This window comes from Grammomys surdaster, unplaced genomic scaffold (genome assembly GCF_004785775.1).
Source record: "Grammomys surdaster isolate TR1022 unplaced genomic scaffold, NIH_TR_1.0 125548, whole genome shotgun sequence".
NCBI lineage: Eukaryota > Metazoa > Chordata > Mammalia > Rodentia > Muridae > Grammomys > Grammomys surdaster.
Window position 1 is genome coordinate 977615 of NW_021620397.1, and position 17365 is coordinate 994979.

Here is a 17365-nt window from a genome sequence, read left to right on the forward strand (position 1 = left end):
GGGATTTGAAAACTGGACGATAACCTTGCATTTCCAGTTGCCCTGTGACCTTGGCATTTGATTTTTAAGAGGCTCAATTTCCCCGTTTGTAATTGTTGCCTTCAAATGCAGCGTGTATTCTCGAGTCTAACTTCAGGCATATACATCATGAAAATTAATCAAGGGAAATGCTAATTTGACACTGACGAGGTTTCTCCCACGTTTCTAACCCCCTTTAGTTCCTGGCCTTATTTGATACATCTTTCACTGCCTGTTCACCTAGAAACTGGGACGTGTTTTGCACTGCAGCTACGTGTGTGTGTGTGTGTGTGTGTGTGTCCGCGCGCGCTAGGAGGCGTCACAAAGAGCTTATGAAAAGTAGGAGAGGTCCCTACCGACAGCAAGCATGGGAGAGCTGGGAGGAACCTAGGAAGGACACTGAGCCCAAACCTTTGGTTTCAGAGCTCTCTTTGTGCCAGTATCCAGTGGGCTTGGGCTCTGCGGCTGGAAAGGAAAAGCCTCAAGTCACGGAACTGCGCGCTTTCTGCCATGTCCCAGCCGGCCCCGCCCTCCATCCAGCAGGAGTGGACCCGCAAAAATGGGTTTGGAGGCGATTGTGGCAAGAGAGGGACCAGAAGGGCGAGGAGAGTCCGGCCAGGGCAAAGACAGGGAGAGAAAGCGCCGCGCCCCGGCGAGAACCGTGCAAACTCAGAGGTCTGGGGCGGCGGCGACCACGCCGGGCTGCGGGGCGCGCGGGGACCCGAAGGGGCCGCAGAGCGCAGGCGCGCACACCCCGCCGAGCCACGCCCCCCGCTCCCCCGCCCTCGCGTCTCATTTGGTACAGACCCGCCGGCGGGGCGGGGCCGCGGACGCCATTCCCACAATGCTCCGGGGCGTGCCGCCGCCGTCGCTGCCGCCTCCGCTGCCGCTAGTGGAAGAAGATGGCGGAAGGCGGAGCGGCGGACCTGGACACCCAGCGTTCTGACATCGCGACGCTGCTCAAAACCTCGCTCCGGAAAGGGGACACCTGGTAGGGAAACGGGGTCGCGGGGTCCGCGGGGCCCCGAGGCTGGCGGAGAGCTGGGCGGGAGCGGCGGGCTGGTGTCGCCGGCTGGTGACAGGTGCGGACAGGTCCGGCGGCGGTCGCCGGGGCAGCAGATTTTGGGGGCAAAGGTTGGACCGGCGCAGAGGGCCGGGGCTCGCGGTGGGCGGTGCGCGCCCGGGAGCTGCGCGGAAGCGGCGGCCGGGGCTCGCGGGGCTCCCGGTCCTCCTCCCTCCGGCAGAGCCGCTCCCACTTCGGGCCTTCGCGGAGCTCGGGTGCAGTGGCTCGGCGTGAGCCTGCCGCTGTTTTTGACAGATCCCGATCCCGCCGCTCCTCCTCGCTCGCCGCGCTTCTCCGGTCACTCCTTCGCCGGCGTCTTCCGCACCCAAGTTGCCCCATTATTCTGATCCTTGTAGTCTTCCCGGACCCTGGCTTCAGTATGTTTGCGGCGGGGACCACACAGGTGGTCTGTGTCAGGGCTCGGCTGAAAAGGAAACCCCTAATTTCCACTTCCTTGTCAAAAGGAGGGAGCGGTGTAGGGACCTTGGGTTTTTCGAGACACCACGTGGTCCTGTGCTTTTGCTCCTGGCTTGATAGGAGCCGGCAGCGCTTCTGTTTAGAAGTGGAGCCCTTGCCTCCGGTTTGAAGGATAACGTAGGCCTGCAAAAAGTAGATAAGTCAGCCTGAAGCTTAAAAGCTCGCTAATATTCACACTTGTAAAATACCCCCCCAATAGGTGCTGTACCTAAATACTCTATAGAGGAAGCATGAACAAAATTTTTAACACTTGTCAGCCAAAGCAGTTGACTTACAGAATTATTGAAATAAAGGGAAAGTACTGTTTTAGGGCAAGGGCAGTGTGCCTGTGTGTTCTTTTTTTTAAATTTTTTTTAAGTTACTTTTCCTTCCTTCTGTCTCTGTACTAGTTAGTGGTTTATAGCTTCTTAGGTACTCCAGTGTGGCTAGTTGGAAAGAGACTTAGGCCTGATTTATTCACAGGTCCACCTCATACTTCGCAGTGTGACTTGGAAGCAAATTCATCCAAGCCTTTTGATCTCCATCTCCATCCATTCAGTGAGAAAAAACAATTTTATTGTATTTGTTCTATATTGATTCAGTTAAATATTCTGAAATACCTGGTATTCATGGAAGACTAAGTTTTAGTAATCTTTTTAATCTCTGCCATTAATTCCAGACAAGTGCTGTGGGGTTGGAATCATTTTTAAGTAAGCTAATAGGTAACAGCTTGGAGCCCTGATTGAGTGCTTCGGTCCTCAGTCTGTAAGGCTGCGTACACTCTCTGTAATTAAGACCCTTGATGATGTAAAACACACTTGTTGCATTACAGTTTCAGTGGCCTAAGTCATTATCGCTTATATTCTAATTTTTTTTCTCACCGAGTTTATTGCTGAGGAGAAATTGGGCATTCCCTAGGACACCTATGCTTTCCTTGGCCTGTGAGGTCTTAAAATATAAATTCAAGCTTGTTCTCTCTGGTATATTGAAGAACATTTTTTTTTAAAAAACTAATTCACTCATTTATTGCTTCATACAAATATAAATATGGCTATCGATAAAATAGACTTTTTTTAAAAATGTGGATAATTTTATCACTAATGTTTTTGTGTTGAGTGGTATCACATATAATTAGTGTTCATAGTGGTGTGTGATTTAAGAAATATCTGTGTTGTGGATATTAAACTATAAAAGTTGGTTATTGTTATCACAAACCACGTTAAAATGTAGAAGCTAAGTCCATATTTGAGTTATTACAATGCCTTAATTTCAAGAAGAAAACTGAAGTCCAGTTTTTAGGCAGCAGCTAAATGTGCAGGTTTTACCTCACTGTTAATTTTCTCTTTTGTGTAAATCAGCAGTTCTCAACCTTCCTAATGATGCTACCTTTTAATACAGTTCTTCATGCTGATTCTACTAAAAAAAAAGAGATTGGCTTACCATAATCTGGAAATCTTCATACGGATTTTTGAAATTATAGTCATGTGTGTTAAATTTCACCAAATTAGCTCTGAGCACTTTGCAAACCTCCTAGGCAAATATAAAGATTTGGGTCTTCATGAATACCCATTTCTATTTATTTTTTTATGTTTTTTTTTTTTTTTTTTTACTACAAATTGAGTACACAATCTGAGATAAAGAGAAACATTTCGTGTAACTGGTATTGGATTTGTAGTAAGAAGCACATAAACACTGATACGAGTTATACCTATAAAAGGTGAGACAGCAAGGTGACAAGGCTGTCTCACAGTGCCAGTTGTTGGTCTGTTTCCGTTCTGACAGGACAGTGAGGAAACCATAAAGTTAAACTAGGATTTAGAAAACTCAGAAAAAGAACTGAGAAACTCAAGTTCAGCTTAGGATGAATTAAAGAGTCCTATGGGATGCACATGGTGATGGGGCTCCTGGTGAGAGTGAAAGCAGGGTGCTTGATTACTTGTGAGCTCTTCAGGAAACTAAGAATGAAGTCCAGGGAAAGCTGTGGGATGAAAGTGTTCCTTTTTGAGATGGTTTTCAAAGTAGATATGTTATGAATAGATGTATATCATCATCAAAATAATTCCTTCCCTTTACTAAATCATGTCTGCTAATCATTTTCATTTTTTGTGTTATGTTTAATAATAACTTGTTGTTAACCAAAATAGCTGTGCTGTTTGTTGTATGTATACAGCCCCTAGTGAGTGCAGCGCATTTGAGGTAATTTGGGAGAGTAGCCTTACTTTGGTGGTCAGTTATGTAGCATGACTATATTTTTATTCAGTCCATTTCCAAAGAATCTGATCACTGATGTTTGGACAGGAGACATTGATTTCAATGTTTAGAGATTTTCTCCATCCCTTCTGTCTTACCTAGGGACCTTTGAGGCTTTAATTGATTGTTTAGGTTTATGCAACTTTAACAAGATAATCTGACAGACACTAAAAGAAATGTGCTCAGTTACTAAAGACACATTGACATAAATTCCAAAGGACATACTTACAAAAGAGGCTAGATGTTTGCCACCAAGTAGGGCGTATATTCTATTACAGGAAATGAAAATAGAAAGCAAAACTTTTGAAGTATTAGCATATTAGCAAACATTAAAATAGAAAGTAGTCACATTTATGCATATTCTTCTTATTTTAGATACTTAAAATAGTAGAAAAGCAAGTTTACTCCTTTAACCCTTGACTACAGGCTTGCTAGTGAATCAAGGGCTAATGAGGCCTCTTGGGCCAAGATCTAGAGGTATTCAGTGATTTAATTTATTTCGTGACTGTCGGGCTTCTCATTTCCCCCAAATTATGCAATTTCCCTACTAGTACATTTAAAGTATTAAATGATTTTTTTTACAAAGTGATTTTTGTAACAGTTACTATTCTTGCTTGTATATTAAGAAAATATTAGCTTTCAAAGCCTGTAGACTATAGTTTTACCTTTCAAAACATTTAAGTGCCCAGGAGCTGTTGCAAGTGTATGTTTACTTAACTTCTCATTGCTAAAATTCAGGGAACCGCTACTGTTGTTCACATTTGACAAAACAGGAAGGCTAGACTCAGAGACCTTCACGCAGCAGCTGGAATTTGACCCTAACTAGTTTGGATCTTAGGTCCATGCCCTTAAGTCACCGTTCTAAACTGCCTCTTATTTTTAAAGGTTTATTTAAAATAGCTCTACTTTAAGGAGAAAAAAAAATACTTCTTTTCCTCTTTAAAGAAAGCCCATTTTATATTTATCAACAGAATTCTAGTGTCTCACCTCACACTTGTCACTTGTGGCTGTTTGTTTAGATGTGATGTGTATGTACAGTACCTTAGCATCGTGCTTCTGGAAATTAAATAATAGTTAAAGATTGACAGGCGAATAACTGAATCTACAGGACAGTTGTCATTTTGTTTGAAAGCTCTTGAGACCAAATTATCCATGATCATTACTAGTGACAGGCCTTTGAATTTTCATTATCAGTAATCATAAATTGATATTACAGGTGATAAGGCCCATTCTCACTATTTTGCAGAAATATCACACAGACATTGTAGTAAGGTCTTGTCAAGTATTTTGTTTTAGTATTCTGTATTTTAAAAGTATTTGTTTATTGCTACTACACATGAAGTTCTTAAGAACAGCCTAACAATTAAAAAAACATAGTTTATGATCCATAATTACCAACTGAAAAAAAATTTAGTACTGTTTTAATGAACTTGTCAAGTGAACCCATTTTTAAGAGACTGGAAGGTGTAAGCATAACCGTGTTGCCATGTCAGGGGTGTCCTGAAGGTCTGAAGGCCTCGTGGCTCCCTCCGTGACGCTGTCGGCATCACTGCGCATCTGTCTCATTCTGAGTGTAGAATGATGCTGTTCTCACCTGGAAAATCACTTTAGTATTTGCCATCTTAGTTATATTACTGGAAGGTTAAGTCTAAACAATTGGGCATACAGACCAACAAATAAAAGGGACTTCTTAGAAACAATTGATACAGGCTGAATGTAAACGTCTTAATCCATCCTTGAAATAGACACCTGAAAATGTCTTTGTATGTCTTTCCTGTAGGTGAGGGGTTTGAGAGAAATGGATCACATGATAATGCCACTTCAGACGAGCATTTATTGACTTGCTTAGTCCGTGCCAGCCACTGTTTTCAATGTCTTCAGCGTGTGTGCCTTAAAGAGCACGCCCTTAACTCTGTTGGATGTCTGAGTTTGTTTAAATACCCAGTTGTAATTCTAAAATCAGAGGTGCTGTCATTTTCTCCCTAGTATTAATAATTTGATGCCATTACTACTAAATGTAATCCAGACAATGGCTATTCTGTTTTCCTCTTAGTTCTCACATAGAAAGGTTTTGGTTTCTGGTTTTTGTTTTTCTTCAGTAGTGTCATTCCAGCTAGTCCTTTCTGTTTTCATTCTCTAGGTTATCATTTAATTCCTAGTCTGTCTTAGTTATTCCCCTCAAGTTTCTTCTTTAGGCTTTCTTAGCTAGTCTTTAGGTGGGGAGATGACTACATCCTTCAATTTTATCATCTAGTTCAGACAGACAGACAAAAATCACTACTAAAGAAACCTCAGGTAAGACTAGCAACTAACTGGCCTCGGGTTTTAGTACACATTGCGGTATGTAAGGAAGGCATCAAGGATTGTGCTTTGGAAATAAAATCAGATTGTGAAATAAGGCAGAAAACTGTTTTAGGTATTTGTAATGTGTATTTGATTATTGTTTGTTAACAACTTCCTTCATCACTGAGGTTTACGTGGGTTTGTTAGTTTTTGTTCACGAGAGTGAATGCGGACATGTGGAGGGGGAGAACAGCCACAGGAATTGGTCCTCACCTTCCACCTTAGCATGGCCTGTTCATCTCTGTGCATGCTGTGCTGGTGGTCCCATGCTTCTGGGCTGTCACTGTCTGGCTTCTCCTCCAGTACAGCACTGGGGGTGAGGCCACAGCTCCTCAGACCCACGAAGGTCTTTACCCAAAGTGATGATCTCCTCAGTCCCCACATGCTTTCTCCCTGGCTTTTCAAATGAAAAGGGGGGTATTGGGCTGTTTTTTCTTCTCCAACAGGAGAACTAAAACTAGTGACTGCCCCTTCTACCCTCTGCTCATTTGATAGGCCCAGGTTCTAGAGTGAATTCTCCACCGTTACTGGAAACTGTTTAGCAGAAGTATCCACAGAAAAGCTCCCTTTGTAAAAAACAAAATCCCCAAAGGTTCTCATAGACAACCCAAAGAGTATTTAAGGCCAGACTAAGTTATAGAGATGGTTATATCAAAGCTTAGGGATATTCAAGACAAAATTAGTTACCTGAATGAAAAGAGGAACAGGGTCCTTTATTTTGGCAAAAGGTAATTTATTTGTTAATTTGGGTTTGTTTTCCTGTTCTGTTTTTACATCTTTACTTATCTTACGTCAGATAAGTTAAGAGGTTTATCGTTTAGAAAAATCATGTTCAGCCGGGCGGTGGTGGCGCACGCCTTTAATCCCAGCACTTGGGAGGCAGAGGCAGGCGGATTTCTGAGTTCGAGGCCAGCCTGGTCTACAGAGTGAGTTCCAGGACAGCCAGGGCTATACAGAGAAACCCTGTCTCGAAAAACCAAAAAAAAAAAAAAAAAAAAAAAAGAAAAATCATGTTCATATTGAATAAATTTAATATTGAACTTTCTGGTTCTAAGAAGATACATAAATCTGTGGGTGTGGTTTATAAAAATATCACTAGTATGTTAACAGTTTTCTTACATGTCTGAAATAAGTAGCTTGTTTTGTTTTGTTTTTTCTTAAGATTTATTTATTTTATATATGTGAGTACACTGTCACTGTCTTCAGACACCCCAGAGGAGGGCATCGGATTCCGTCACAGGAGGTTGTGATGGAATAAGTCACCATGAATAAGTCACTCACAGGAAAACGGTATAGCTAGAGTCACCATGTGGTTGCTGGGAATTGAACTCAGGACCTCTGGAAGAGCAGTCAGTGCTCTTAACCACTGAGCCATCTCTCCGGCCTGTGTTATTTTTTATAGATAGAGAAACTGAAGAGTTAAGTGTATACAGTCATGTGGTGGATTAGTGAGGGAGGAGAGATTCTGACCTAGGCAGTCTGTCCCCCAGAAGACTCTAGCTATACCATTTTCCTGTGAGTGACTTGAGCCATACTCAGATTAACTCTCCAAAAGTATTGAAATCAAGAGATGCCAACTTTGTCATACTAGTTAAATATCATTTCATCTGTTATCCATATAGGGGACCTGTAGAATTTCCTGTCTTCATGGGCTGTGTCTTATACCTTCTGACTTGCTGCATGTGGGGTTTGGCCTTTCCTATAAATTATTTATTACTTCCTGTGTTATCCTGTCTTACTGTACTTTGTGTTGCATTTACTTAAAATACATCATCCTGATTCTTTTCTAAAATTTCACCACACGTGTTCATTGCGTAAGTGTGTGTGGGCATGTGTGTCAGGGTGTGACTGTGGAGAGCAGGACAGCTCTCTGGAGTCTGTTCATCTGGGTCCCAGGGACCAAGCTCAGGTCAGCAGGCAGCAAGCACCTGAACTGTTGGGCCATCTTGCCCTTTTTCTTCATTCAAGACTTACAACCCAAAGCTGACCCCTGTGAAATCATTTCTGAATTAATATAGATGGGTAATCTCTCCACACTTTGATTTATAAAAACACATAACAACAGCTTTATTTCAATATAATTTATGTATTACACAATATTCCCCCTAAAGGGGACAGCTCTCTGGATACCAGTATATATATACATGTCACAATCAACTTTGGAATAGTTTCATCATCACTAAAGAAACTTCATATAATTAGCAGTCACCTCCCATTTCTGTCCAAACTCCCTCAACAACTTTGTTTTAGTTGTTTTGGCTTTCCTGCTTCAGTATGATATATTGAAATGATGTAATATTTTAAGTATAGATCAATATTTTGCTACACATTATTATTAATAATCTTGTTAGTGATAATTGACAGTATTCATACTGTGAATGTTGTATATGATAGCTGACAGTATTCACACTGTAAATGTTGTACATCTTTTTACCCAGACATCTCTCCTGACTTTTTACCGTATATGACCTAAAGGTACAAACACTACTCACTGTGTGAGGAGCCTATATAAGGGCCAGGAAGGTGCCTGAACAGGTAAAGGAGTTTGCAGCCAAGGCTAGTGACATCTGTGTCTTAGGACCGACATAGTGGAAAGAGAACCACCTCCTTCAAGTTGTCCTTCTACTACGGCATGAACACTGTAGCATGTGTGTACCTTCAAATATGGAGCAGTGAGGATGCATAGATGGATGATGGATGGGTAGATGATGGATAGATGATGGATGGATGTGATAAAATTTAAAAGAAAAGGAAGCTAGGTATTCTGACTATCAAAAACAACCACCAATGGTTTTCATTGTTTCTGATAAGGTAGAGCAACATGATAACCCCCTCAGCAACTGGAAATTCTATGGCATCTTACATGAGTGGTTAACCCACATTAATACCTCTGGTGGAAAAGCAGTTACTCACACTAAAAACACTAAAAACTAAACATTTATGGAATAATAAATGCTAAATTTGGGGTAAGAGTGTGCAAAGAGAGGGGTCCAGATAGGGCTGTGTGTGGTTTTTGTTCACATGATTCGGTAGTATGGGCATGGGTGATTACTAGCGCCAGGACTCTTAGTGTTTGCCTGCACTGAAGTTGTTTTTAAAGAGGCTAGTTGTCAGGACTTTTGTTTAGAGGCTGTCCTGATATGTCCTAGCATGTTTCCTTTGTCCATTCCTTCCCTTCCCTCCTTACTGTCCTCTGTCCTTCCTCCTCCTCCTCCTTCCAGTAGAAAGAGAAGTTAGAGCGCGCAGAGAACTGATACGGGAAAGCTCAAGCATTTCTAACATGGCTTCTTTCTTGATTCTCATGTACTTGTCCTAACTCACATGTCAGGTAGAGTTGTGGGGTCAGTTAGTTGTAGCCTCTCCATTTAGAGGTATCAGTGAGTGTGGATTTGCTTTCTGGATGAGCAATTTAAGAACAATCCGACTTGGCCTCCTTCTTGAATTCCTTATTTGTGTTAGTTTAGGCTTAGAAGTGGGTCATACAAATTAGTTCTTTCTAAGTGATGGAGTTAAGGTACAGAGCAGAAAATAGAAATGCCTGAAATCTGAGGGACAACGAGGCAGTGAACCAGGCCGCAGGTTACCTGAGAACTGCTTTACAGTTGACTCTGCTTTTACTGAAGCACTGGAAGTCTCGTTATAGCGGTAGTTTTCTTTTTTAAATTCTTGCAGTGGGTCCAGTAAGCAGGCTGAACAAGGAAGGGTGCCTTACCACACACCTGACAAGCTGAGTTTATTCCTGAGACCCATGTGAGGGAAGGAGAGAAGCAACTCTCACAGGTGCCTCCCATATGTGCTCAGTCTTTCCCACCACACCTACCCTCAGTATAAAATAAAAACCTTCAATAGTCTACCTGCAGAATGGAGAACAGATTTAAGTAAGAAAACTCAGAAGCTGTGAGAGAAATCGGACAGCGTTTACAGTCATTGGTGCCACTCCAAGTGAGGGAGTGGGGAGGCCGCAGATCCGGAGCTTCAGATAGTGAAGAGGAGATATGAGTGGTTACAATTGTCTTGGATGAGCCGGCTACTGTTACATAGTATGCAGCTGGGCTGCTGGCTCAGGAGCTCAAGTCACTGGGGAAAGAATTGTTTTGAATGATAATAAAAATTAGTAAAGTTAGAGGTGAAGAAGTTTCTGTGGAAAGATGTAGTTGTGTGGCCTGTTGACTGGAAACAACAAGCACTGAGTGCCAGCCCTGCTGTGCAGGTGTTGAGATCGCTAGTGTGGGTTACAGCATCCTAGGAGGGCATGCAATGATGGGTGCACACTGGCACTCAGGTGGGAACAGGTAAAGCCAGCATTCACCTCCCAACCCTGTAAAATCAGCATGACAAGTTAAAGTTTTACAGGGTGGGCAGGTTTGTAAAATTGTGACAGCCTTTATTTAGTTGTCTGTTGACTATGTATGCAGCTGGTGTTGGCGTAGGAAGACCAGCCTCCATCCTAGATTGGAGAGGAAGAGGAAGCTGTGGAACCCAAAGGTTGATGATAAAACCCTTAGAAAAGTGAGAATGAGGTGGGAATGCCCATGTGCGTTGGGAAGGGAGCCTTCTGTATCCTAGCTGTTGAACAGAAGGGGAGAAGGAAGAGAAGAGGCCATCTGCTGGGAAAACCTCCAAGGACACAGGCCTGTCAGAGCCAAAGCTCAACAGTCAGATGGTTGGCCAGGAGTGTAAAGAGTTACTGTCCACTGACAGGAAGAATGACATTGGGATGAATGTCACACTTCTAGCTTTTCTGTAGAGTACAGGGGAAGGCAGTCTACTCATGACATAAGAGAATTGTCAGAAGGTGTAAGCACCATGTGTACATCTTCCACTGTTTCCCTAATCCTCCTTCCTCCCACTTGCTCTGTCGGCCACCATTCTGAAGTGGCCGTCACTGTCTTTCCAGCCTCTCACGTATATTCCCATCCAGCTATAATGTTACACCAGGACTGCTATACCACAGTTTGTGATCTATAAACCACCTTGCTATGCAGAATATCAGGGATGAGGCTGGAGAAGCAATGCAACAGTTAAGAGCACTGGCTTTTCTTCAGAGGACCCAGGTTTGATTCTCAGGAGCCACATGGCAGCTCACAACTGTCCGTAACTCCAGGTCTAGTAGACCCAGCATGCTCCTTTGACGCTGCGTGCATATGTCACACAGACATAAATGCGTGCAGAATGCCCATATGCATTAAGTAATAACAATCTTTAAAATTACTAGACACACATAGAATTGGGTTTAGAGTACAACATTCAAACACAGAACATATATAGTTTTAGGCTTAGGCTACAAATACATCTATCTGTCAGTAGTCTTTTTTAAAAAAGCTTTATAAAGGTATAACATAGCTTTAATGTTAAGTGGTTTAAGAAATACACAAATGCCATAGTAAATATGAAATTTTATTGTGGAAGATGAGATTTGCTTATAGGTAGAATGAGAAGTATTGCAGCTTGTATGTTTCTGTGAAGTGGTGCAAGGTGGATTCTCCAGGAAGTCCCAGGAAGATTGAAAAGCAGGTGAGAAGTATATGGCCATAACACAGTAAATTAAGGTAGGTGTCTGAGCTGTGTACACTCGTCCATTCCTTAGGCCATTTTCAGGTTCACAGTGTCTCTTGTAAATAGAGGTAGGTTAGGGCATGGCCTCAAGAACAGCAGGTATAAGTGCCTTTCACTGTCCAGCTCCACAGGCATGCCATCCGCTTCCTCTATTTCTGCTCCTTTATATATAGAATCCTGCTCAGATGTGCAGTGCAGTTCGCATTGTATGCAAATTGAACCATCATCTATTACTTTCATATCGTGATGAGAACTTTTTAAAAAGCATCGTATTTATTACTGATTTGGGGGTGGTATGTGGGCAACCCACAGCACTCGTGTCAAAGTCAGAGGACAAGTTACAGGATTAGTTTTCTTGTACTATGTGTGTATCAGGGATCGATGTCTGGCAGTCGGACATGGCCATGTGTGTCTGCCCACTTAACTGTCTCGTGGCCTTGTAATAAGAACTCTTGACGTAAGATTTGCCCTGTGATAAATACAGTATTGTTACCTGTCAGAACACACATGGCTTATCTGAACTCAGTCCTCATGCATAGCTGAGACTGTAAGCACTGAACAGTAAATGTGTCTCCTCTCATGTCTCCTGGCACCTACCGTCTACTCTCCAATTCTGTGAGTATTTTATATACTTCATGTAAGTCAGTCCTGGGACATTTGTCTTTATGAGCAGTATTTCATTTAGCATAATGCTGTCCAGTTAGTACTTATCTGTTAGTACATATAACAGGATTGCCTTCCTATTACAAGCTGAATATTGCATTGTGTGTCTATTCCACATTTTCTTTATTAGCTATCGATATGTAGATGTTTAGGTTTTTGTGTTTTAATGCTTCCGTGAACATGGAAATGTCTATATGTCTTCAGCATCTTGATATTATTATCATAGGAAGTAGGTTGCTGGATCATAAGAGTTACTCTAGGGTTTTTTGTTTTTTTTTTTTTTTTTTTTGAGGAACCTCCATGCTGTTTTTCACGAGTAATGCACCATTTTTCATTCCTATCAAAAGCTCAAGAGTTCTACTTTTTCTTCATCCCCTCCACACCCTCACCAGCTCTTGAACTAACACCCATCCTAATAGGTAGAAGATGGTATTCTCGTTATGAGTCACCTAACATCACAATTGCATTCTAGCATGTTAATGGTTCCAGAACATTCCTACATAATTCCGTAAATAATATATAGAAGCCTACAATAGAAACGTAGTAATCTTTAGAGAGAAACTAGTGTTGAAAGTAGTTAAATATCAAAGAAAAAGTCTATTATAGTATCAATATATAGAAAGTTAATACTGTTGCATAAATTCTGCATTTCTTAGATTCTATATTTTTAATATAGGACATTTTAGATTATCGTATTAATGTCATTTCAAGTTCAGATTTCTGCCTTTTTTAATGCTATAAGTAATTAAGACAACTAGTTGGGGAATCCATGTCTCCATTTTAAAGGTAAAGGCCAAAAGTATTTAAGAAAATTAACTAGTCATCATAACAAATATAGTTTCCCCAACAGTGATGTAAGTTCTATCAGATGCCTAGAGACTGACCATCCCCATCCTCAAAACAAAAGTAGCTTCCTAGAAATAAAGAAATAAAAAGTTGGAATAATTTTAGAAAAGAATGGAATCATGCTAAATGAAGAAAAATTTTTCATACAATCAGTACTTAATCATGACAGTATAAAAACACGTTAAATAGAAGGTGGTTTGTCTAGCACAATAGCAAATTATTTTATCAAATGGTAAAAGTTTAGATAGTCCTATTGAAAAAAAAAACAAAAAAACCTTTCAGCTGGATGTGGTAGCAGAGGGGAAGCAGAGGCAGGAAGGCAGGCAGGCAGGCAGCAGGAAGGCAGGCAGACAGGCAGCAGGCAGGCAGCAGGCAGGCAGCAGGCAGGCAGCAGGCAGGCAGGCAGGCAGGCAGGCAGGCAGATCTCTAGAAGTACTAAGCCAGTCTGGTCTCCATACTTAGTTGCAAGTGCACCAGAGTTGCAAGATGACCTTGTCTCAAAAATAAAAATGTTTTTCTTCTAGCCTAATGTAGCAACAACATTAAGTGTTTTATACTCAACAAATCAAGAAGAACCTAATGTGTGCTGGCATATGCACTAACCCAGCACTCCTGAGGCTGATGCAGGAGGATCCATGAATTCCATGTTAGACTGGACTGTATGTCCAGAAATGAGAGAAAAGGAAAATCTCAAAGGCATTTCCAACAAAATAGACTCAGACAGCTGGTGGATATGAGACTGTTCACTTTAAAAATATTTCTTGTAATCAGCCTCAGTGTTCCATCGCCAGCCAATGACTGGGTTAAGAAAATGTGGTGCAGGTACACAGTAGAGTACTGCTCTTCCCATAAGAAAGGATAAAACCCTATAACCAGCAGCAGACATGGTAGTAAGTAAAATAAGGCAGATATAAAAAAACCATAAATTACTCAGGTGTGGATCCAAAAGTTCATCTCATAACGGTTAGGAGGCAAATGTTTAGGGAGGGTTTGGTCTGTGGACACTAAATTGTTTGCACCAAGTTCTGGTGTTACACTATGGTGTTGGAGATGCTAATTATGTATTGTATATTTCAAAAAGCAAGAAGAAAGCACTTTGTAAATACTTGAAGGAATCCTGTTCATACTGATGTAAGCATTGCACTATCTACATGGATATACATGTATGTACATCACAGCCTTCCCTGTAAATAGGATTTCTATGTATCCATTCAAAATAACAAAACTACCAAGTATGAAATATAATTGTCAGAAATTAATTTTGGTTTGGTTTGGTTTGGTTTTGAGGTAGCATGTGCGTGTCTATTGCTGGCTTGGATATCCAGGCTGACCTGGAGTTACATTCTTCCTGCTGACTCTCCTGGGTGCTGGGAGTGCAAACATGGGCCACCACACCTGGCTGACAAGTAAGATACGGCAGAAAGAAACGGGTTCTCTATGGTTTTGTCAGACTTTGCTCGATAGACACGGGGTTTTTGTGAATTTTTAACATTTAATGTTTTTGTAAAGTGCAAAGGAGATTGTTTTTCCTTCTTGACCCCAAGTATTAACTACTTATTTAACAATGAAATTCTTTGTATGAATGAAGTGTTTTCTTCCAACAAATTAACTTGGATCTTAAGGAGAGAAATGCTAATGGAACGTGATTGAGAAACATTCCATTCCTGTGGCTCAGAAGACACCCCATGGTTCCCCACAATCTCTCTATTAATTTCACTGCATTCCAATCCTAATCTTATTTTTTGGTAGAACCTGATAAAATTCTTCTGAAAATACAACACATATAGCTAAGGCAACCGTAACAATGAGCTGAAGGAAATGTTTTATACAGTATCTTGATTAAGGTAATTAAAACACTGTAGAATTGGATCAGTAATAAGTGTGTAGATGAATGAAATAGGGGAAGTGTCTCTTAGTGTGAGATTTATCTCAGGAGAAAGCAAGTCACATGTTTTAGTATCTTAACTAAACTGAAAAGGCAGAAAAATCTAAAATGTATTGAGTGATTTTGCTTTTTTTGATGTACTTATTGGCTTTAAAAAAAGAATTTAGGTGGGGAGGATCATATTTTCATGGGAAAAATATCAAAATATTACATTTTACTGTGTGGTTTTTAAACCAAGTATAATTTTAGAAATGGATTTTCTTAAGAATTCCTACCTCAGAAAGTTGTGCAGCCTGAGGAGGGCCTTGAGTTGCATAACCACAGTGGGGCTGAGGCACTGCAGCTTCTTCAGATCACTGTTAGGGAGGGAACTGCTCATGAATATTCTTTAAGAATTAGAAGGTTTGTTCAGTCGGTGCCTTTGCTTTAGTTATTTTCAGACATAACTGTGGGTTTTTTGTTTCTCCGGTGCTGTATGTGGCAAGCCCACAAATGTTAGAATGGTGTTCCCCTCAGAGCTGCAGTGCACACCAGTTTAAGCCCCTCGTTAACCTTCCCTGCTGGATCGGCCTGCAGTTGGCCCTGGCTAAGGAGAGTGTCCAGAAGAGTGGATAGTACTGACATGGAAGTCAGTACAAAGTCGTAGTGTTGAGAAATTGGGTGATAAACTATTATTTCTAAGTTTGATTACAATTAACATAATCTACTTTTAAAACCCTTAGTAACAAGCCTTCCTTTCTTAAAAACACATTAAAGCATGTGATATACATACTGTATTTATAAGTCTCTAGTAAAGAGCCATTTTTTTTATCTTATTACATTGTACTTAATTCTTACTGATTCTTACAATTTTGTTCAACTGACAAGGGTTTCCTTGACTTTATTATTTGAATGCTTTTGTGTCATGCTACAGGGATTCTTTCCATTCTTACATCAACACATGACCTCAAGTAGTAACTACTTGAGAACAATGAAATTGTTTTGTACAAATCAAGTCTCTCCTCTGAGTATTAAGTGCAGTGCAACTGTAACTACGCATTACTCTTGTTCTTAGTCCCTTGAAGTAGACATTCTCTCAGTGGTTAACGGTACCGGCTGCTATGCCAGAGGACCCGAGTTCAAGTCCTAGCATGCACATGGCAGCTCATAACTGTAACTCCAGTTCAGGAGATTCAACACACTCACACAGACATACTAGCAGGCAAAACATCAATGCACATAAAAACAAACAAACAAATGAAAAAAGACATTCTCCTTAATACAAAACAGAATAACAGAAGCAGACTGTTGCTCTTCTTGTATTTGCAGGTATTTTAATTAACCAGCATCTTGTCTTTTTTAGGTATCTAGTAGATAGTCGGTGGTTCAAACAGTGGAAAAAATATGTTGGCTTTGACAGTTGGGACAAATACCAGATGGGAGATCAAAATGTCTACCCGGGACCCATCGATAACTCCGGACTTCTCAGAGGTATTCTTTTCTTGAGTCAAGCTGTAAATGTGCTAAGCTTGATAGCAAGTGTCCAAGGGTGTGCTGATGGAGAATGTTAATGTAGGTAAGCTGGTAATTAGAAATTCACTGCAAGTGTGGCGTGGTAGGTAGCACACACCTGCATACTTGGACAAGAAGCCAAAACAGGAGAATCACTATTGTCTTTCTTAAATACATAATGAGACTCTTTCAGAAAGAGAGAAGAGAAGGAGGAAGGGAAGGAAGGAGGGAGGGAGGGAGGGTGGGCGGGAGGGAGGGAGGGAGGGAGGGAGGGAGGAAGATACTTATTTGCAGATCATTCTGTAATTATTCAATATGTTTCTGACACATTTCTCTTTCATATTTATGATATGATCATGATTTAGAATTGAATTTTAAAATGAAGTACGTAAATTATAAAGCACTATTTTCTGGTTTGGGGAAGTGGTATTGTGCATATTGTTTTTCTTAATGGATATATGACATTTCCAGAGTTAGTGATCGCCATTATACATTTCCACTCTTGACTTGGGCACTGTCCTTCTTCAACACTCGTGGTTTGCCAGAGCTCCTCCAGCCCTATGTCAGAGAGAGTCCCGTTAGAGTCAGAGGGCCGAGACCATAGACCTGAGTAACTGAAGCTCTAACCGCCATCCAGGATCCGTACTGGGACAGGCACCTGCACCATGTATAACCCGACGGTAGAGTTTGAAAAGTATAGCAATGAGGTGTCTCCATTTAAGAGAAAGACAATAAAGAATGAGTGTTTAACTTCCAGGTTTGAGTTTGGTTAGCCTCTAAGCTCCATTTGTGGC

The 17365-nt window shown here is 41.2% G+C and overlaps 1 protein-coding gene across 6 annotated transcripts in view; it reads left to right on the plus strand.

Annotated features, from left to right (window-relative positions):
- Positions 1-846: 846 nt before the first annotated feature.
- Usp15 (ubiquitin specific peptidase 15) overlaps positions 847-17365 on the plus strand; it is an 88720-nt gene continuing 72201 nt past the window's right edge. For 5 of the 6 annotated variants that reach the window (XR_003713835.1, XM_028786538.1, XM_028786539.1 and 2 more), the window contains exons 1-2: positions 847-1009; positions 16423-16550. Coding sequence is in view for 4 of the 6 variants with exons in the window: in XM_028786538.1 (XP_028642371.1) it covers positions 921-1009; positions 16423-16550 (217 nt within the window). In the remaining 2 variants the exon portion in view is untranslated. Of the gene's footprint in view, positions 1010-2078; positions 2096-16422; positions 16551-17365 lie in introns of those variants that run through there. The other variant, XM_028786540.1, reaches the window with a different exon arrangement.